Source organism: Pteronotus mesoamericanus, unplaced genomic scaffold (assembly GCF_021234165.1).
Source record: "Pteronotus mesoamericanus isolate MK-2021 breed Mesoamerican mustached bat unplaced genomic scaffold, CSHL_Meso_final contig_22, whole genome shotgun sequence".
NCBI classification, from domain to species: Eukaryota; Metazoa; Chordata; class Mammalia; order Chiroptera; family Mormoopidae; genus Pteronotus; species Pteronotus mesoamericanus.
Genome location: NW_026555090.1, coordinates 880,218 through 901,984, shown reverse-complemented (window position 1 = coordinate 901,984; position 21,767 = coordinate 880,218). Strand labels below are relative to the sequence as shown.

Here is a 21,767-nt window from a genome sequence, read left to right as displayed (position 1 = left end):
GCCTCTCACAACAATGTCAGCGGGTGCACGGACACAGACGGGTTTCCAGAACACTCACCTAGTGAAGGAAGCCTGTGCCACGAGGAGCCAGCCCTCAAAAAGATGATTCTGGCTTTTTTTGAGTTCTCTGGAGTAAACATAAAATCATATGGTATTTGTCTTTCTCTCTTATTTTTTCTTTATTGAATTTCTTGGGGTAACATCGGTTAATGAAATTATATAGGTTTCGAGTGTACAATTCTATGACACATCTCTATGTTGTGTTGTGTGTTCGCCACCCCAAGTGCAGGCTCCTTCTGTCACGCTTTACCCCCTTTACCCTCCTCTGCCTCCCCCAGCCTTTCCCTCAGGTCATCTCTGCACTGTTGTGTCTATGAGGTTTACAACTGTGAGTAGGGGAACAAAGTTTATTCTTCTATCATGATTTATTAATTTTGTATTATTTATTATTAACCTACTTTTGCCCACCCCTGTATGAAGTTTGTGCTGTCTGTTATCAAGAGGAATTGGGATTGGTAAGAGTAATTAAACCCATAAAGGCAATGCCTAAGCTAATTCCATCCCTGCTCCTTAATCTTTTATCACACCAGTGAAAGAAGGCCGAAAACAAATCGCAATTTCGTTCTTTTCTCATGCCTTCTCTTCATCATAACACGGAAATTCAAAGAGAAAGTGACCTCGGCGATTTAAACAACACAGGAGACACCCACTTCTACTTCAGCATGGTTGATGTTCTTTCCCAACGCTTCAGAACCACCACGCTCTAGGCACCCTGTCCAGCCGGGGCGCCTGGCTCCGGGTTAAGAGCGCAGAGCGGAGCAAGGCCTTTGGCTGCGACAGGACCCTTGGCGGCACCGCCTCGGGCGAGCCCCCTTTCTGCGGGTCGGAGTCTAACTCCAAGGAGCCAGAGAACATCGTGCACAGATGGCTGTAATATTAACTCTTAGGCAGACAGATTAACAGGTGCCGAGGTTTTAAAAAGTATTACTTAGTAATCGATTAGTGTATTTCAAGAACTCCGCAGCACCTCCCGGGCGAGTGGGCAGACGACGGAGGAGGACTGAGTCATGCACACGCGCACTGCAGCCCTGCTCACCCCGACCCCGCCCCACCTCCAGCGCCCAGGAACCGCCCACCAGGAATCACACGCCCTGTCCCGTGACGTCCGCCTCTGCGCCGCCTGCTCGCACGTTCCACCGAGGACGGGCTCGTCGGCCATTTAGTAAACACCAACGGCTTAAAAATCAACTTTTAAATTACAGTGCTTGTTTTAACGCTGAGACGTTCTGTTTCTTTCGGGCGTCCTAGGATACTATATTTTCCCTCAAATCGCCTAAAAAGCTTTTTAATTTCAGCATTTCCCTCCTCTTGAAATGGTTTCCTCCAATAGCTTTCGTCGGTACGGATTGAGCCATTTCGGGGTTTTTGGTGGGGGGCTTGGGAAGGGGGCGGCGAAGGGGGATGGTGTGAGGCGGCGTCTCGAGGTTCTCTGCCAGCCACGGCGTGGCCGGACCCGCGGGGTCTTCTCGAGGGCGTGGGCCCCGGCGGCGCCGTGCTCGCCCCGCCGGCACAGCTGCGCTCGGACATCGCGAGCACCCCCGCGGGCTAGGCGCATGGGACGGTCCGGCCTGGTCAGGCGCCCTGGCTTGGACTTCGCGGCGGCGGTCGGACGAGCGGAGTTCGCGGCGGGCGTGGCTCGGGCACCCTCGTCCGGCGTGGAGAACGGGGGCTCGCAGGAGCTGGCGGGCGTCCGCGGGGCTGGGCGCCGGGCCTACGAACTCGAGGAGGGGCCCAGGCCGGGCTGCGGCAGGAAGACACGCAGTCAGGTGCGCAGCGGCCCAGGGCGCCGCCGGGCTGGGTGTTTCCTATGCCCGTCGGAGTTCAGCTCCGCCATTGGGACGGTTCCGGCCCTGCGTGGTCTTTGCGGGCCTTGGCTAGTCTAGTTAGTCCGAGGCGCGGCGGAGGCCGGACTGGGGCAGTGGGACGCCTCCGTGGAGGTGGGAAGCGCGCCTGGCTACGGCGGTCAACCGAGAGAGGGAGTGGGCTCTGGGCAATGAGCCCCGGGGCCAGGGCGGGACCACGGCCTTGGGTTAGCCGAGGGGCACAGCCGAGTTCCGAGTTGGTGGGAAGTGGGTTAGTGAGGGCGGTGGCAGGCGGCGGGAGAGGAAGGGGGTGCGAGGACCTGAGATGCGGGGGCAGGACGGGGTGGGGGCACACCTGGGAACTCGAAAGCAGCGACTTCCACCGTGCACACACACAACACCTGACAGTTTGGGGGGGGGGGCGCTGACCTCTTTCCCCTTAGATTGCCAAATAAGAAAGTGACAGCAGCCAACACGCAATAGTGTCTTTGTGAATGAATCAAAATTATACTTTTGTCAGATTGCCAAAAATGTAATTTTGGTGTGCTACAGAATTTTAGCAGTTAGTGTATCTGAGCCGCGAGATGAGAACGGTTGGAAGGTCGCAGCTGGACAAGGGTGAGAAACAGGACCGGGGGCCGCGTTGCTGGCCTCTTTGCTTTAGTGTCCTCTGGCGTCGCTGAGACTGCTCTTTGCCGGCCCGCTGCGCTCTGCCCCTCGGCTCTGTGTGTAGGGGACAGTGTGTGTGTCCTCCTTCCTCGCTCCCAGAGGCGTTCTGGGGGCCGGCGACACTGAGGCAGGCCTGGGTCTGGGTCTTGGGAGGGTAGAAGACCCGCCTGTCCGGTCGGGTGGGCATGGTCAGGCGCATCCCTCTTTCCTGAAGGTTGGCCCAGGGATTGGTTCCTCGTGGATTGAAACCCCAGGTGGTCCTCGACAGCCACCGAGGCAGAGAGCAAGGAGGGCCTTGCTAAAAGGAGGTAGTGGCTCTCCAGTCCTTGGACCCCTGGCACACCCACAGCGTCCACTCAGGTAGCAGGAGGGACTCCTGGTCACAGCAGAGCAAGTGCTAGAGACACAAGGTTATCCATGCTGTCAGCTGAATAGTAATGGCACATGACAGTGTTGTCTTTCCAGTGTCAAGCGCCAAGGAGCCCTGTACACAGAAATCCAGGCGAAATCTGTAGATACCACAGCAGAGCCACCGCGTGGGGTCTGACCAGGGGGAACGCTCCAGGGAACTTTTCACTTGGCACCAGTTGACTCGGTGAGGCTGCCCTGCAGGGATCTAGTTCAAGAAGCTGCACAGGGTTCTCGTGCTGACCACCGGTTCACAGCCTTTTTAATGCTGCGTTTATTTGCAAAGTGTTCATACTTGGTGGCATCGTTAATTCTCTGTGGTCCTAGAAGACCACAGGGAGTGGGGAGGAAGTAAACGCGAGTCCAGGGCACACCACAGCAGTGGGAGGGCCATCCGGAGGTCACTGTTTAGGTCCGCCCAGCCGCTGTGGGAGGGGATGTGGACAAGGACCTGGCCTCTTGGGCAGGGAAGATTTCTGCCTCTTCCTTGGATTCTAAAAAGCTGGTTGGAAAGGAAGAGCTGTTGGGCCTACTCAAACCAGATTGTTTTCCGCAGTGACATCTGGCAGCGATTGCGGAAGGCGGTGAGGAAGAGCCGACCCCCTGCTCTCCAGGACCCCGGCTGCCCGGGCCGCAGTCACCTCGGAGACGTGGGTTTGGCTCTGTCTTCTCGGCTTTCAGGTGGTGCCTGCAGAGGTTAAGGAACATGTTTGATGTTGTATGGCCAGTAAGGGCTGGGGACAGGCTTTCCAACCCAGAAGGTCTGTGTGACTCTCGAGTTACCTGTTGTTTAGGGTGCTTCACCGCCTTCCAGTGACTACTAGCCTTCTACCTAAGAGTAGGAAGGATGAGGACTATTTTTTAGCATTTTATATTTTACAAAGATATTTAAATATATTTATTTTTCAAGAGATCCTTTATGGAACACTGCAGTAGAAATGGAAACTTCCACTAAGACTTTATCCACAGCATCTGCTGCTGTCAGCCAGCAAATGCTCAGTGGCGAAGGCCCCCGAAGCGACTCGGAGCCGCTGGAGTCCCCAGCTCCTTGCTTGTGTCCCTCTTCGAGGTTGGCTGAACACTGCTTGAACTGTTTTCACGCCACGAAGTCCATTGCTCTAGAATTAGCTCTGTGTTTTGTTTGTTTTTTACCTACAAAACATCCGGTCTTGGCTGAAGTGCGCCTGCCATTGTCCTATCCGACTTGTTTGGAAGTGGCCTGGGATGCTCTAGTCCAGGTGGGACAGGGAACGTGTGATTCTGTCAAGTACTGGGTTGGACAGAAAGTCTGTATGGTTTTTTTTTCCCTGTAAAACAAAAGATACATTTTTCATTTTCACCAATAACTTCATTGATTTGGATATTTTAAGTATGTCAGCTGTCTCCTACTTACTATTGGCTTCTGGTGGGTAGAGGCCAGGGGTGCTGCTAAAAAGCTTCCAATGCATAAGACAGCCCCACTGCAAAGAATTATGTGACCAGAATGTCAGTAGTACCAAGAAGCTTCGTAAACCGCTTTTAACATGTTGGATCAGTCACAGCACCTTCTCCCTACACTGCACAAATCTTTTGTGTTCCAGTTGTGTTTTTATCTTTCTTGAAGTAATTAAACAATATACTGAAAATGTTGCATATTTTCTTCCATCTTCAGTATTAAAATGGCAGCACAAAAATTCACCAATTTTGATAAGTTTTTTTTAAATGCACACTGATATGACAGTTGTCACAATATAGCTAACAAAATTATTTTGAATGAAGTTAAAGGCCAGCGGCACTAGAGCTGTCATACAGAAAAAATGTTACAGACTTTTAGGCCAACTTAACATAAAAGTTCATATTGATGCTCTACAGATGGCATGAACCTTGGCCAAGAGTGCTGCTTCATTTTTAGAGGGGAAGGGAGGGAGAGAAGGAGAGAAACATCAGTTGGTTGCCTCTCACATGCCCCCAACGAAGGGCTTGGCCTGCACCCCAGACTTGGGCCCTGAGTAGGAATCGAACTGGCGACCCTTCACTTCGCGAGACCGCGCTCAGCCAGCTGAGCTACACTGCTCAGGACCATGCTGCGTTTTTGACGGTTGCTCTCCTTGACTTGAGTGCAGCGAGCCATGTGGCCCCTGTATCGGGTTTACTTGGCGCCCCCCCGTGGCTGTGCTCCTGGATGCCCTTGGGGAGCTGTCATCTCTGGGCAGCTGCTCAGTCACGCGCCCAACACCTGCTGCGTGGCTGCCACCACGGGCGGGGCGCTGCTGTGGAGAAGACAAAGCCTCTCCACTTGGAGGATGTTCATTCCACTGAAACAAAGCCGGGGAGGCGGGACGGTGACAGGGCTGGAGGTGAGAGGTGAGCGGCTTTTCTGGGTGGGCTGCCCAGGGGGCCGCTCCTCGCAGGGGAGGCGCAGAGAGGCTGAATGGTGAGGAGTGGAAGGTTGTGGGGCGAGCTCAGGACCTCTGTCCCCAGCCTCTCTGGTAGTACAGACTTGACCGCCAGCGAGCGTCCTCCCGTCTCCTCCCGCTGCCCCCCCCACCCCCCTCCGCGGGGCACTGCATCCTGCCAGCCGTCCCTCGCGTCTCTCTGCCTGATCCCCAGGCCTGACTTGCTGTCAGACCAGCTGACTTTTCTCTTCAGATGCCTGTTTTGTGTTGGCCTCTGCCGTTCCCACGGAAGCCACTTGAGCTCCAGCCCCTGCCTCAGGGACAGGACTGACGGCCGTGGCCACCGCGTCAGCCGACACCGGGTGGGAGGCGGAGTTAGCAGGCAGGCTAGAGAGCGGGCTGAGCAGGACCACGGGCAGGGACACCCCTCGGGCAGGGACACCGCTCGGTGCGTCTGTTGGGCAGGCCGTCCCCCAGGGTGACTTCCTGGGGACTCCCCGCCCCCACGGTGAGTGTTCACTCTGCTGCTTCGCCCTCCTCGAGGGTCAGTGTCCCAGGCAGGCGCCTCTGCCTGCCAGGAAGTGAGGACAGAGGATGTGCAACAACCTTCCTTGGCCTTGTCATGGCGGGTGGGGTCCCCAAAAGAGAAGAGGGGTTCCTCATTTGTTTTGAGCAAGGCTATCTAATAAAACTCTGATGATGGAAGTGTCCCATGATCTGCACTGTCCCTTTAAACGATGGCACGGGCCCCTTATGGTAGTGCACACTTGAAATGTGGCTCGTGACACTGAAGAATGGGGCTTTTTGATGTAATGAATTTAAATAAGTTGCCCCATGTGCTCACGGCTACTGTGTTGGACGGTGTGGGACTGGAAAAGATGGGGGTCCTCCGTAGCCAGGCATCCAGGCCCTCCTGTGCGACACGTGTCATGTAAGCTGGGTCATGTAAGCTGGGCCGGAACCGTCCCATCTCCATTCCGTGGCGCCTGTGTTCTCGCTCCCAGACCTCCCGCCCGCCCGCCCAGTGGACAGGCTCCTCCCTTCAGAGCCTTGCCTGACTTCTCCCTGCGCTGGCGCCCCCTCGCGACGGAGAGCTGCCGCGCCGCGCGGCCGCCCGCGCCCTGCTGCTCGCCGCCTTCCGGTTTTGCTCGCGTGGTCTCGGGTGGCGCTGCTGCAGTGAGTTGGCCTCGCCGCCTGCCCTTACCGTCGCCCTGTCCAGCGCTTCCTCCCCTTCCTCTCTCAGCCCTGAGGGGCCCCTGGCCCCGCCGCGCCCACGTTCCCTCCGCCGCCGCCGGCTGCAGTCTTCTGTGCTCCTCGCTTGCTGGTCCACGACTTTGCGCCCTTCCTCACGCCCCACAGCAGCCCGCGAGCAGCCGCCGGCTCTGCCTCGGGGGTGCAGTCAGGGTGAGACGGCCTCTGGCCGCGCAGCCGCCTCTTTGCTGTGAGCGAGCGGGACACAGCGTCCGCCCCGCGTCCGCCCTGGCTCCACACGTCTGTTTCCTGCCCAGCAGCCCCAGTGGTCCTTTTAAAATAAGATTCAAATTTATTACGTTTCTCTTGAAAGGCTCTCTAATCCTGGGGGGAAAAAAAATCAGGGGCTTACCATGGCCTAAAATAATCCCTAAAGTCGCCTTCCTCCTAGTTTTCTGCTGTTGTTGCTAAGTGTCTGCTGACACTCAGACCTGGAGCTGTGCGCCCTCAGCGCTCCACGCCGGCCGCCCCCCCCCCCCCGCCCCCGCCCCAGTTCCCTCAGTTCTCGCTTGGGGGGCCCTTGGTCTGAAACCACATCGCACCTCTCCCGCGCGCTGCCCGGAACCCGCTGTCCTTGCGCTCCGGGTGCTGCGCCCACACTGCCCGGGCCCCGGCCCCCCTGGGGGCGTGCGCACGGCTTCTCGCAGGCCGCCGCGCGGCTCTGTCTGCCCGGAGCTGCCCCCGTTCCCGCGGCAGGGCGCTGTGTGACCACCGAGTTCCGCTGCCTCCTGTCGCTGTACCCCATGGGCAGGGACCGTGTCTCTGGTGTCCCCTGCACCCAGCGCAGTGCGGCAGGGTCGCTACTCCGCCAGTGCTGCCGGGCGAGGAGACAGTGGCCAGCCAGACCCTACGCTCCAGAGCTGCTGACAGCGCTGGGCGGGGGACACACACAGGCCGCTGACATGTTTCCTCATCTCGCCCCACGCAGGCCTCTGCTGTCTCCACGGCACCATGAACGCCATTGTCGCGCTCTGTCACTTCTGTGAGCTCCATGGCCCCCGCACTCTGTTTTGCACTGAGGTTCTGCACGCGCCGCTTCCTAAAGGGGCGGGGGCCGGCCCTGGCCCTGGCGCGCAGGCGGAGGAGGAGGAAGGCGGCATTCAGATGAGCGGAGGGACCTGCACTCACAGCCCCGCGGACGGGGCTGGCGCGGAGTCCAGCAGCCCAGGGCCCAAAAAGTCGGACATGTGTGAGGCAAGTGGCTCAGGGCTGTTGCGGCCCCCTCCTTCCCTCCCTGGGCTTGTGCTGCGTGGGGGGCCTCCTGGCCGGGAACATGCGCGGGGTGCTGGGGACTGGACCCCGCAGGAGGTGTGGTCTTCGTGGGGGTGTGCAGCGCCTTCTCCACAGAGTGGCTTTGCTGCTCTTTATGTCCCTGTAGTTCTTTCCCGTCTTCCCAACTTTCGCTTTTCTAGCCCACCCTGTGCCAACACACTGCTGCCAGCACCGTCACATTCGCCCTTCAGCCGTCCCCTGTGCACGCTGGTGCTCACACGGCGGCCGCCCTGGGCCCCGGGCTCCGTCTGCTGCTCCCTCCCCGGGGGGTCCCGGGCGTCCCTCTCTGTGCTGCTTGGTCAGCTCTGGGGAGGGGGGTCTGCGCTCCCTCACCAGGCCGCTCACATGAGGGGCCTCGGTTGGGGCCTGAGGCCCAAGGCGGTGGCGGGTCCCGTTGGCGCCATGCTGATGTCTGCAGCCGCCTCCTGAGACCCCAGGGCACTGCGGGAGCCCCTGGGAGCTGGGAGCCTCAGCTCTGCCTCCTGTGTGACGGGCGTCTCACTGACGTCTCAGAGGCCGTGCGTTGGGTTAAATGAGGTAACGGGTGCGGAGCTTTCCTAGCACCTGCTACACAGGCGCTCAGTCGCTTAGGTCGGCTGCTCACACCCTGTGGAAACCTGTGTGCCCTTTGCACCCTGGTTCTCCCGGCCAGGAAGCGTTGCACCCCTCGGGCAAGGGTAACTCTAGAAGCCAGTTACTGTCGTATGGAAACAGATGGAGATTTGCATGAGTTAGAAAGTGTGTTGTCTGCTTCCCGACCAACTGGTTTTCTTCTTGTCATGGGCAGGGCTGCCGGTCACTTGCTGCGGGCCACCCTGGGTATATCAGCCATGATAAAGAGACTTCGATTAAATACGTCAGCCACCAGCACCCCAGCCACCCCCAGCTTTTCAGCATCGTCCGCCAGGCTTGCGTGCGGAGCCTGAGCTGTGAGGTGAGCGCCTGTGGCGTGGGAGGGGAGGCGGCTCTCCGCAGGGACCCCCTGCACCCCAGGGTTCCCTGACTGGGTTCAGTGTCAGCTGCCGGGAGGAGGCAGAGGTCAGCCCTGCCGGGCGGCGGGCAGATCCGGGAGCGCGGGGCAGAGCCCCGGAACCCACCGTCCTGCACCGGTTCTTCTCCATGGCTGCTACCTTACCATTTTCAGCACCAGACTTTCATTGTTGATTCTTCATGGACATATTTCCGAGATGTGAAATATTTGTAGGCTATGTAGTTTACCGTATCAAGCGTCACTGTTTTTATTTTCTCAGTCATCATGTGCTCTCAGACCCTGCGGACGAGGGAATCCATTTCTTTCTGCAGCCCACGTCTGCTATTGTTGAGTTTGAGTCTTAGCATCTCTGTTTTTTTATCTGTCACAAAGGATTCATAATCCAGTTACTGAAACTTCCTGTCGCCACACCCACTTAGTCAGACGCGCGGAGCGCCCTCCTTCCGGGGCCGCACTCTGGTTGCTGGCGGTCGCTGCCCGGCCGCCTGCCTGCTGCTGTCCCCCTCTCGTCGTCCTCCGCCAGCCTGCTAGCAGCAGGTGGTCATGTCTGACAGCATTGTGTGCCAGGTGGGGGAGACTGTCTTGGGGGAGCCCTGATTCTCTCTCCTGCAAATAAAGTGTGAGGTTTTCCTCCGTGGCCTCTGCAGCAGCCCTTTTCTCCTGCCAGCATTCCAGTATGTCCCAGGCGAGTGATGTTGCGAACCTGAGCCTGGGATAGATTTATCACTTGTATAGGAGTGACTTACGGCTCAAGGTGGAAAAAGGTAATGAACCTACTTTAATGGTCCTTGCATTCCATGATCACAAATGTTATCTTTAGAAAGTTTGACCTCAGGAGCTGATGAAAGCAAAATTTTCCTCTCATTCCTGCGCCTCCCACTATAATTAGTGGTGGCTCCTAAGGGCAGAAAGGATCCCTGCGAGGAAGGTTTGGTTGTGCGTCGTTTGGTTGTGCGTCGTTAAAGCCAGGAGAAGACAGTGTCCTGGAGGGGCTGTGCTTCTGTCCCAGGTCTGCCCCGGTCGTGAAGGCCCTATCTTCTTTGGGGACGAGCAGCATGGGTTCGTGTTCAGCCACACCTTCTTCATCAAAGACAGCCTGGCCCGGGGCTTCCAGCGCTGGTACAGCATCATCACCATCATGATGGACCGGATCTACCTCATCAACTCCTGGCCCTTCCTGCTCGGGAAGATCCGAGGGATCATCGACGAGCTCCAGGGCAAGGCTCTCAAGGTGATGGCCGCGATGGGGGCAGCGGGTGGCTGTGGGTGAAGAGCCGTGCGCGGAGTCCAGGCGCGGGCCAGCGGCCCTGTGGCCGCGGCTCTGTCTGCATTGCCGTCTCCTGGCCTCAGCGTGGGGTCTCACCCTAAGCCTCGCGGTCGGCCGGCCCGTCCTGCCGCTTTGTGGTCTCTCGAGTCTTGTTCGGCTCTTGCTTCTGCACTGCAGTCGGGCCCCCTGGTTTCATCCCTGCTGCCTTTGCTTCCTCTGACCTCCATTCCAACCGTGTGTTCACTAACCGTGCTGCGGCCGCAGCCCCGCTCCGGCTTCCGTATTGTGTCTCGGCGGGCCCCGGCGGGCCCCGGCGACCCCGACCCTGCTTGCAAACAGCACGTGCCCTCCCACCTCAGTGTTCCCCGTGATCGTGTTGCTTGTCTGTTGCTGGGCCTTGGGGAATCTGCTCGTTGTAGGGTCCTGGCGAGTGGGGCAGCGGCTGTGGTGAATGTTGCTCATTTGCCTGCTGTGGGGAGAGGAGGGTGCTGGCCGCATGCCCCACCCCCTCCCCCACGCTCTGAGTAGGGAATGCCTCCATGTGCCCAGGAGGGGGAGGGCAGAAAAAATTGGAGACTTCACAGTAATGGCCACCTTGAGCACGTATACTGCCTTAGCATCTATCAAGTGCCTAGCAAGTTCGTGGCAGGAGAGGGTACAGGAGAACTTTTTAGCCAGGTCTTCTCCTCAGGTGTCTTCTAACAGAGTGGGGAAGCAAGCCATTCTGGAACGATGAGACTGGTGGCCTTTTCTGTGTTCTGCATCAAGGAAGTAGAGCAGGACAGTCGCAGGAGTGGCATCCTGACGTTGGCTGCTAACCAGCCGGGCTGCTTGGCTGACCTGTTACAGGACCGCCCCTCTCCTGTGCACCTCAGGTGTTTGAAGCAGAGCAGTTTGGATGCCCACAGCGAGCCCAGAGGATGAACACGGCCTTCACCCCATTCCTGCACCAAAGGAATGGTAACGCCGCCCGTTCGCTGACCTCGCTGACGAGTGACGACAACCTGTGGGCCTGCCTCCACACCTCCTTTGCTTGGTAATGAGATTCTCCGCTCTTTCAGCAGCTATTAGAATGAGAGCAGCTACCGGACGCTGTTTGGATTGTGCCTGGATCTGGGGTAGAGCCATCGGCGCCTTCATGGCGTGTGCTTGTTTAGTAAGCGCTGAACCGGGCGCAGCTTTCCCTCAAGTAGGTGCCAGGCCCCTTTATGTAGAACTCACTTCCTAGCAATGTTTTAAAAACAATATTCCTGTTCCAAGACCAGTGACCCCTTGGTGAGCAGTGGCAAGCCTCTGTCTCGCATGGCCTCCGCGGCCAGGAGGTGGCACGAGCGGCTTGGCCGGCCAGGCCTGGCTCAGGCTCGGAGGAGCTCCCGTCGGCTGGGGCCGCGGCGCCTGAAGGTCTGGCTCCCTCGCGGGGCCGCAGGCTGCTGCTGGCCGTGGGCCGAGGCCTGCGCTTCGCCACGTGGGCGCCCGAGCCGACGTCCCTCAGGGCGAACGAGGGAAGGGAGGATGAGGTGAGATGTGCAAGGCCTCCTAGCCCGGCCCCGACAGCCCCATGTTACGTCCAAGCCCGCGCTGCTGCCGAGAGGTGCTGCTCAGTAGGCCGGCCTCGTCTGGAGGGGAGGGTTCGTCTCTGCCTTTTAAGGGGAGGAGTGTCGGTGAACTTGGGGCGTATTTGAGACGACCACAGTTGGTCCTCCAGCCACAAACTGGTTTTGTTCCTCCATTGCTAGATACACTCCTTCCAAAGACTCCCCAGACTCTCCTTCCAGAGCGGTGTCTGCTGGAAATCTGGGGTCTTGTCACCTGAGGTCCTGGTAGATGGGGTTCCTCAGGTGTGCGTCCCCGAGGGCAGCTCCCCAGCTCCTGCGAACTGAGGAGAAAGTGCCTGTGCCCCCACCTGTCTGACAGGCATTCCTGGCCTTTAAAAGTCACTTTTATTAGGGGAATTTTACGACATCCTGAGGTAGAATGAGTAGTACAATGCACTGTGCACGCCCATCATCCGGCTTTAGCATCACCAACGTTTTACTGCTTTTTCATCTGCCCCTTCACTTTTCCCTAGAATTTTCTTAAAGCAAATGTTAATTGTGTCACTTCAGTCATAAAACCACTTTCATATCCAACATAAGGCATCACCCAGCCCAGCCCTTCCCAGCTCACGTTCCCTGTCCTGCCTCGGAGCCAACCTGTGAGCCGGACCGGGACTCGGCATGTGGGTTGCGGGAAGCCCCCGGCCCGCATGGCGCCTCCCCTGCCCTGGCGCCTGCTTCCAGGGCCTTTTGCTGGAAGGCCTGGGTCGTTTGTTCAGGATTTGTGGTGTGGCTCCACGTGTGTTTTTAACACGATTTTCTATAAACTGGTGTTTCGATCAAGAGGCTTCAACTGGCTTTAGGTATAGTTTTTCTTCTGGCAAGAACACACGACAGCTTTGTTCTCCAGGCTCTTGAAAGCATGCGGCAGCCGGCTGACCGAGAAGCTCCTGGAGGGCGCGCCCACCGAGGACACCCTGGTCCAGATGGAGAAGCTCGCGGGTGAGCGGGGAGCTGCCGGGCCGGGAGCCCTCTGCCCGTGGTGGCTGCTGGGGCGTCCCAGGCCCGCGGCCGCCTCCATGTGGCGGCCGACAGGGCCTGGGAGGGGTGGCCCGGGAGGAGCAGCTGCAGAAAGCTTGGCCTTCGGCCATGGTGTTTGTATTGTGACTTCCTGTCTCATTTTCCTGGACAGTCCCATGAAAGAATATATGACCCTGGGAAGGCTGGGGAGATCCACCATTAGGGCCACCAGACCGTGCAGAGTATTAAGTGGGTGAAGGTTTTCTCGTCCTAGTTTTATCGTTAACCAAGTGCTTGCCTGTTCTAGACGTCTCATTCTTTGCTCTTTAACAATAAAATGTCCTCCCCATTTCAAGCGGGACCCGAGGTGTCCACCAGGGGCAGTGTCCCCCAGGCTCGTGGTCGACCCTCCTGTCTGGCTCCAGGGTGAGGTGCGTAAGGAGCCCAGCAGCCAGGGACCTCCGGTCCTGGTCCTGCTGTGTGTTTCCTTAGGGGGTGATTCAGTATTTGGGGGTTCAGGTCCACGGTCTCAACTGCACGGTTGGGCACACCTGACTCATGGTGTGTGTTGGGTGTAGTTTTTTACTAATAATGCTTGATGTGCTTCATTTTGCGAGCAGTGGGCCTTCCTAATAAGTCGGAGCTGTTTCCAGGTCACTCCTGTTGTCAAGTGACTTGCACACGCTTGCACCCAGACCTGCTCTCCTGAGCAGGGAAACGGGAGTTGAGTTTCAGCGAGAGCAGAGCGTGTTCGGTCCAAGAGGAGGGAGCCTTGTCATTGTGCGTCGGTCAGCCCTAGAACAGCTTATTATTGTAGGGAGGGTGGTGAGCGTAGCCTGTTGGTGAGACTGACTTATACAGAGAGCCAGGTATTTCAGGAGAAACACTTTTAGCAGAGATGGAAATGCAGGTCACATCTTGGTGTGTATTCTGGTCAGAGAGGTTTGAGCACGTACTTGGGAGTCAGACACGCCTGGCCTGGCTTCTCCTGCTTGGCTGCTCCGCTCTCTCTGTGCTTGGGCGTGGCCCCCTCCTTGTGGGTCTCACCCCTTATGAGGATTATCATGAAAATTAATTGAAGTAACGGGTATTTCTGTATCTTTGAAATGGTGAGAATCATATTGGCCTTAGGACCATTGAAAGGGTTACGTGAAATGATGTGTGGGAGCCCTCAGAACGGGGACTGGCCGAGGAGCTCAGTACAGACAAGCCGTGGTCCTTGCTGCTGTGTCCTCCGAGTTTCCCATTGGCAGCGAACAGTGGCCGTCACGCAGGCGTGTGTTTGGCAGGGCAGAGGGAGGCTCCGGGGCCGGGGCACCGTGCGCTGGGCCCTCCCGGCCCGCCCCAGGCTCCGAGGGCGGCAGGAGTGTAGACAGCCGGCCGCAGCCAGGAATCCGTAACCTCTGGTGGTTCGACCATGTGATGTTTTGTGCTGAAGTGGTCATGTAAGGAAACTGTTGCATCCAGGAAATGAAGGAATCCAGGGGATAGCATGTTTCATAACTGTTTTTGTTGTCTGTCTTGCAGATTTGGAAGAGGAATCAGAAAGCTGGGACAACTCTGAGGCTGAAGAAGGAAGAGCCCGTCCAGAGGGTGCAGAAGGGCGGGAGCTGACCAAATGCCCGACAGATTCCTCCTTGCTCTCAGACTGTGATCACTGGCAGCCCCGAAAGCTGTCTGTGTTTAAGTCCCTTCGGCACATGAGACAGGTAGGTGACAGAGGGGCGGCGCCCCAATGAGGAACTTGGGAGAAGAGCCCCATCCTCGGTTCCTCGCTTGCCCGTGTGAGCGTGCTTTGTCCTTTGGGCCCATCCTGTTCCAGACCCAGCAGGGCCTGGCTGCTTTGGAGCCACCTGGAACCTTCTCGGTGTGCGGATGAAGCCAACGGTCGGCCTCTGGAGTGTCGCGGGCCGCAGGATTTGTGCTGCCCTTTCTTCGATGATGTAGGTGTTTTTCTAAAGAAAGGTGTGGATGGTTGGCTTCTCACGGTCGCTAATACGCTAATCCTGTCATTCTAGAATCTTTTAAATGAACAGAATGGCTTTTGTTTGTTTGTTTGTTTTGGCATGCAGCCTAGCTGCTTTGCAAATTTAAAATGATGGCTGTTCTTGTAAGAAGTTGGAAACAACTTGAATGTCCACCCATGGTCACTGTGTTCAAACAGTGGACTATCATTAAACACAAGAAAGAAATGCACATACACATTCACAGCCACACATTGCCTGACGGTGGGGATACGTCCTGAGGAGTGTGTCGCCAGGCGGCCTTGCCGCCACTGTGCGGCAGCGCGGACCTGCCATGTGGCGGTGCCTCTGTGTGTTCTCGCCGCCAGCAGTGCAGCGGGTTTGCCCAGCCAATGTCACCGGCAACACCTGGCTGATGCTGCTGGTTGACAATGGCTGTGATGTCACTCAGTGGTAAGAGGTTTCAGCTCCATTAGAATTTTGTGGGGCCACCGCCACGGGGTCACTGACCAGAAGGCTGGCGGTGGGGCCGGGGCCGCCTGCTGCTGTGAGGGCTGTCGTCCTGTTTGGTCGGGGGTGGGGGTGCGGGAGGCATTGATAGGCTACAGAAGCAGGTTGTCTCTTTGTGCATTTATTTTTCTGTATTTTTACAGTAAGCGTGAATTTTATCAAAAGATAGTTATTTCTGTTTTGGAAAATGGAGGAAGAACTGATTTAATGGCCAGTGCTCTGTGGGACTTCCGAACGGAAAACGGTCATCCCTCCAAGCCATGTATTTGGCTGAAATCCCGCTCGTGTGCTTATGTGGATTAAAGTGGGAAGGACTCTTGAATTTTCCTGTAGGTGGCAGTGCTTCGAGGCTCTGGGGGTTTGATAAAAGGCAGCGTTGTAGCTCCCTTCTGTGTGTGTGTGGCCACGTTTCTGAGCCGTGAGGCAAGGACTGAACCCTTCTCCGTGTCAGTGTCGTGGGAGCAGACAGCGGGCTGCAGGGGGGCCGGTCGAGGTTGAAGCAGAGGAAGGACCAGCAGACGGAGCGGCCGGGGCTCTCTGACGTGGCGTTTCTGGGAGGAGCGCGGGTGGGGGCTGTGTAGAAGCCCTCGCTCCTCAGGGTCCTGAAGTCTCGGGATGCTTGCTGCTGCCTTCAAGCGGTTTAGCAAAATGAGGTGTGTGCAGAGGGAAGGTGAATGTTGCAAAAAGCTAAAACTTTTTCTGCTTCAAGGTTTTGAAAATAAAATTGGAAAAAGATCTTATAAAATGTGCAAGATCAGGTTTTCAGGTACCAATCCAGGGCTTCCACCTGCTTCCTTCCAACCCTGGGCCTGTCGCCGCGCCCCCCAGAGACGAGGAGTGGCTTCCTGCCTGCCGGCTTGCCGGCCTGCCCTGCGCAGGGGCGGCTCCTGACCGGCAGCATGAGTGGGCAGAAAGCGCTGCACTCTGCCCCTCAGGTCCTGGGCGCCCAGGCGTTCCGCATGCTGGCCTGGCACGTTCTGATGGGGAACCAGGTCATCTGGAAGAGCAGAGACCCCGACCTCGTCCTGTCGGCGTTTGAAGTGCTCCGGGTAAGAGGGCTTCTGTCCTCGGCGCCCCAGGGCCTCGCGCGCCCACGGCGGGTTTCCAAGCTGACCTGGCTGGGGGGGCATCGATGGCCTCGTGTGCCACGCACTCCTGTGCTCGGGGTCTGTGTGCCTCCCCGCCGTTAGCAGTGGCAGCCCTTCCTGGGCTTTATGTCCAGTAGAAGAGTCTGGGCTACCCCAGAGACAGATAAGTAATTGCCCCGCCTCCCCTGCCCCACCTAGAATCCCTCTCCGAGCCCTGGGGGTGGCTTACAGCTGCCAGAGGCAGGGTTCTGCCAGCACAGAGTGGTCTGCGTGGGGCGGGGTGGGTGAGGCGGAGCTTGCTGTCTCCCTCCCAGAGGCATGTGCGGTGCCAGGGCCTGAGTCTGGCTCTGACGTGTCTAAGTCATCAGGAGGTGTGGGAGTGCCTGCCGCCTGCCCAGGGCTGTGAGGGCACAATGTGGGTACGACGCGGTCTCTCAGAAAGCCTGTCATCTCTTTGTCGGGTGAGGGAGGAGACAAACATCTGAGAAAGAAAAGAATTACATAAGAATCAATACCGTAAAGCAAAAGGCAGCATGAGCCGTGTATGACTGGAAGCCAGGATATACCCTAGAGGGGCTGAGTGACCAGGAACGCCTTCTGGGAGGAGGGAGACTTTGGACGGAGCTGCAGAGGGTCCGTGGCATGTGGATGGTGGAGACAGGTGGGGGGCGGAGGACATGGCCGCTGGTGTCGGTCCTGAGTCATTCTCTCCTTCCTAGACCATGCTGCCGGTGGGCTGCGTCCGCATCACCCCTTACAGCGGCCAGTACGAGGAGGCCTACCGGTGCAACTTCCTGGGGCTCAGCCCGCGCGTGCAGATCCCCGCCCACGTGCTCTCCTCAGGTGCCTGCCCTCCCCGTCCGATCGGGATCCCTGCACTCCCCGGCGCAGAAGTGGAACGGGATCTTAGCTGTGCATTCGGGGATGTCACCTGCTGCCCTCGGGGGGAGGAGGACCCACGTTGTGGGACCAGCTTTCCCACTGCCATCGCGCCTCTGTGTTCTGTCTTTAATGTGGCTGAGGGTTGGGCTGGACAACCCAGGGCACGGCTCTTGGTTGGGGGCAGGCCACAGTCACAGCCGTGGCCGTGGGAACAGCTCCAGCGGGCACCAGAGGGAGCAACCCGTGGTGCCATCTGGCGGGAGGGGCCGGGCCCTGTGGCGGTTCAGGGGTGGGCGGGGCTGTGAGGGCGCACCCGCGTCTGCCCTGAGGCGGAGGCCCGGGGCCTGCCTTTGCCTTCTCACTTTTCTGTCCTGCTTCGTTGTCCTCTCCAAGTTTTTTCATCCTTTGATATGCCTTTTTTTTAATAAGAGGTCATTTGAGCCAAAACTGATGGCATATTATTCTGGGAGCATGGTCTCAAACACTCTCCCTGTATATGCCTTAAACACTCCCTCCACGTCCGTCAGTGGGGTGGGGCTTGCTCAGCCCAGCCACGCCCTCAGTGCTGACGGGCTTTCTCCTCTAGGCAGACGACCGGGAAGCTAAGCAGCATCCCTCACTTTTGGTTTAGGAAATTGAGGAGTCCGCCTGGGTGCATGTCCCAGCCTCCTAGGTAGTCAGGGCTTCTCTGAGCACGTCTGTGAGGGCCAGCCACCGCACTCCCAGGCGGCTGGGATGTCCGTCGGCAGGGCGTTAGGCGCGAGGCAGTGCCTTTTCTCTGGGCAGCGTTGAGAACGTCAGCTCTGGTTTCATACATGGTTTCAGGCGTGGGCTTGAGATTCTTACCACTTGCAGCTGTGTGACTTGGGGCGCGTCACTCAGCGGCTGGGTCTGCTTCCCTGTCTGTGAAATGGGAGTGAGTGGGGCCTCTCTAGCGGTCGTGGGGCTGTTTAGTATTAAGCGAATTGAAGTATATAATTAGTAGTTATGTTAAAATAACATCATTAGTTTAACAGAGGCAAAAGTTAAACCTTAACTATTTACAAATAAACCACAGAAAGCTTTAAACGCCAAGTGTTAACCTCAGGAGGCTGGCGTTTGTCCTGGTGGACCTGAGGTAACTTGGAGCCGCAGAGCGAGGGGCTTGCTGCAGGCGAGAGGAGGAGCACGCGCAGAGCGCTGTGCTTTGTGTTGCTGCAGAATTTGCCGTCGTAGTGGAGGTCCACGCAGCGGCTCGCTCCAGCCTCCACCCAGCCGGCTGTGAGGATGACCAGTCTCTCAGCAAGTACGAGTTCACCGTGACCAGTGGGAGTCCTGTAGCTGCGGACAGAGGTGGGTGCTGCTGAGTGGGGCTGCCTTCCCCCAGAATGAGAGCGGGAAGGAAGGCACTCCCCCGTGCTGACCACCCCGCTGCCCCCCACCCGTTCCCAGTTGGCCCAACCATTTTGAATAAGATAGAAGCTGCTTTGACCAACCAGAATCTATCTGTGGACGTGGTTGACCAGTGCCTCATCTGCCTCAAGGAAGAGTGGATGAAGTGAGTGCACCCCACCCAGACCCCTGGGGTCCCTGACGTCTCCTCCCGGGGAGGGCTAGGCTGCCGTCCACCGCAGGTCTGCTGAGGGAAGCCAGGAGCTGTTTCCAGGGAAAGAGGCGAGGCCGTGGATGCCGGGAGAGCCAGTCCAGAGGAGAGGTTAAGAGCATGACTTCAAATACCAGCCCTGCCACTTAATATATTAGCTGGGTGACACCGAGCAAGTGATCTAGTGACACCTATCTCCAAGGGAAGCTGCTGAATTAACTTCTAAAAATCGGAAAGTCAGATAATAGATGTTCCCATTTTACTAAAGCAAGTTACTTTATTTCTTCCTGTCTTCGTAGTAATTTTTGTCAGATTTAATTAGTCAAACATAGTCCTGATTTCAAATAATACAGAGAAACTTAAGATCAGCCAAGTCCTTTCATGAATTTAAGGAAGTTGTCTTTTCTCCCCATTGTGATGCGCCTGATTAGAGAGCGCGAGACATGTGCGGGCGGCTGCCCTGCTGCGCTGTCTCCTCTCAGAGCTTGAATTCCAGCCCCATGTGCGGGGCCGCTTTCGGTTTTGAAGCCACTTAGGCCCCAGGCCCAGAGCTTTGGTGATTGTGCTGTGGGATCTGAGTGTTTTGGTTTGGTTTTCTACAGCAAAGTGAAGGTCCTTTTTAAATTCACCAAAGTGGACAGTCGACCCAAAGAGGACACCCAGAAACTCCTGAGTATCCTTGGAGCATCCGAGGAGGACAATGTCAAGCTGCTCAAATTCTGGATGACAGGCCTGAGCAAAACCTACAAGTCACACCTCATGTCCACGGTCCGTAGCCCGACAGCCTCAGAACCTCGTAATTGACCCTGTCGTGGAAGTCGGTGTTGGTGTGCACCTCTGGGAAGTGTGGCGGGGGGCGGGGCGCCTGGTGGCTGTCACGGGCTGCTCTCCCATTTCTGAACTGCTGGCATGGAGCTGCTTCCAAGCAAGGAATGGAAACTGTTGGGGCTGAACTGTGCCTTTGCGGTGGGGGGAGGGCCTGGTGTAGTTCTCGGGACCATCCCCCAAGCGGCTCCACTTGCTCCAGCCTGAAGAGGACAGCGGGAGACTCGTGCAAGGGACTAGTCCCTGCATTCCTGCACCCCTGTGAGAAAAGATGAAGGGAAGCGTGTGTCTCAAGTCTCTCGTGGACTTAGATCTCAAAATTTACAGGGAAAATGTGTCATGCCAGTGCTGACTTGGGTATTTTAGCCACAATATCGTACCCTCTCTTTAGGTTAACATTCAGAACTTTCTATTCTGAAATTTAGCAAGAGTTTCCCCTGTTTTATGTGCATGCACGTTATGAATTGCTACAGTTGTAAATATTCAAGACAGGTGCTGCCCCTTAGTCGTTTTAGTAACCTGGTGTTGGGTTAGGGCTCTGGGAAAGGCTTTTGGAGTAAAGAGGATGGATGTGTTTCTCATAGTTGGATCTTCTGGAATGCATGTGCTGGAGTCATGTGACTACCAAGTCTTCTGGCCACACTCTTCTGAAGTTGCTTTGAAATCACACTGTAGTTGGACAAGCCCCTGGTCTTTGTTACACAAAGATGATGCTTTCCTGAAACGTTCAGTGGGGCCATTCACCTCACCTGGCTGCCTGTGTGTGCGGTTGAGAAACCCGCCGTAGTTCTGTCCTGTATCACATTCTTTATTGCTGCTTAAACGTTGACACTTGGCTGCAGTAATTTCCTGAGCATAATGATTTAAGATATAATAGTTCTATCTCAGTGTGCATTTTTGATAAGGGTTCATGGTGTAGAGGGATTTTGCAGCATTTTTGCTGAGTTTAGTTTTTTGTTTAATGTATATTTAACATGACTAAATTTATATGACTTGGTATCTGTATCATGTAAGAACATTGAAACAATAAAGATGTATTTTTATAAAATGTTAACTACTGGGTTTCATTGGTTTGGTAGCTTAAGTTTTCTTGGGATCAATCACAGAAAATATGGGTAAAATAACACCAGTAATGATACAACTATTTTGGAACTTGAGTCTGTTAACAGGTTGCAACTTCCAGGGAAAGACTGGTAAACTGGTTAATTTTGGTCAATTTCAGCTGATGACACAGTAGCAGCAACCTGTCCCCCACCACCAGCCACATGGCAGGCAGTGTTCCTTTGTTCCTGCAGCAGCTTGCACACAGCGTACGGGAACTAGGATGGGTAAAAAGGACCCTGTCCTCACTATGAGGGATCTGAGCACCAATCACTGATGCTACTACTGATCAAAAGGTGCAGAGGTTGGCAGCCATTGCAGCACCTCTCTCCTGGCTGCTGGCCCCACCTCTAGTTGAAGTGACTGCTAGAAGAAGCCTTAATTGGTTGGTGCCCTTCCCCACCTGCTTCATTGTTTGCTTTTCTCCTTTCAGGAGCCAGAGAGGAAAGACTGACACTCAAAAACAACTGCGTATGCCCTGGCTGACATGGCTCAGTGGATTGAGCACTGGCCTGTGAACCAAAGGGTCACTGGTTCTATTCCCAGTCAGGGCGCACGCCTGGCGTGCATGCTGGGTCCCCAGTGGGGTGCATGTGAGAGGAAATCACATATTGATGTTTCCTTCTCTTTCTTCTCATCTTCCTCTCTCTCTAAAAATAACTAAACAAAATTCTTTAAAAAAACAACTGCATATGTTGCATATGTGAGGAAAACCAGACAGTGGCTGCATACCCAAGGAAAGGCTCAGAAAAGACCTGAGGAAACCACATTCACATTCACGCCTATTTGTGGCAAAGAGAGAGCCAACAACTGTAAAAATAAGAACAACAAAACGAGGGGAAAAGCAGTATCTGATTTTTGGAGTTAACATAAATATCCAGTGTGTGGTGGTGTGTTTTTTTTAAAACTACAAGGCATACAAAGAAATAGAAACATATGGCCCATTCAAAGAAAAAGGAAAGAATTCAACAGGATCTGTGCCTGTAAAAGATTTAATGGCAAATATATTAATAAAGAATAAAGCAACTGTCTCAAGCTCCAAGTACTAAAGGAAAGAGTGGAGAAAGTCAAGAAAATGATGTGTGAACAAAATGAAAATATCAGAGACAGAAAATGTAAAAATAAACCAAGAAGAAATTCCAGATCTGAAAACTACAATGAAAAA

The 21,767-nt window shown here is 55.9% G+C and overlaps 1 protein-coding gene across 1 annotated transcript; it reads left to right on the top strand.

Annotated features, from left to right (window-relative positions):
• Positions 1 to 1,699: 1,699 nt before the first annotated feature.
• FLCN (folliculin) lies at positions 1,700 to 20,525 on the top strand. The gene is made up of 12 exons (XM_054571118.1): positions 1,700 to 1,826; positions 7,494 to 7,759; positions 8,625 to 8,771; positions 9,838 to 10,059; positions 10,971 to 11,131; positions 12,541 to 12,632; positions 14,178 to 14,359; positions 16,060 to 16,173; positions 16,932 to 17,055; positions 18,295 to 18,426; positions 18,526 to 18,631; positions 19,279 to 20,525. Exons 2-12 carry the CDS (start codon positions 7,517 to 7,519, stop codon positions 19,478 to 19,480), a joined length of 1,725 nt encoding a protein of 574 aa, XP_054427093.1. The 5' UTR covers positions 1,700 to 1,826; positions 7,494 to 7,516; the 3' UTR covers positions 19,481 to 20,525.
• Positions 20,526 to 21,767: the final 1,242 nt, after the last annotated feature.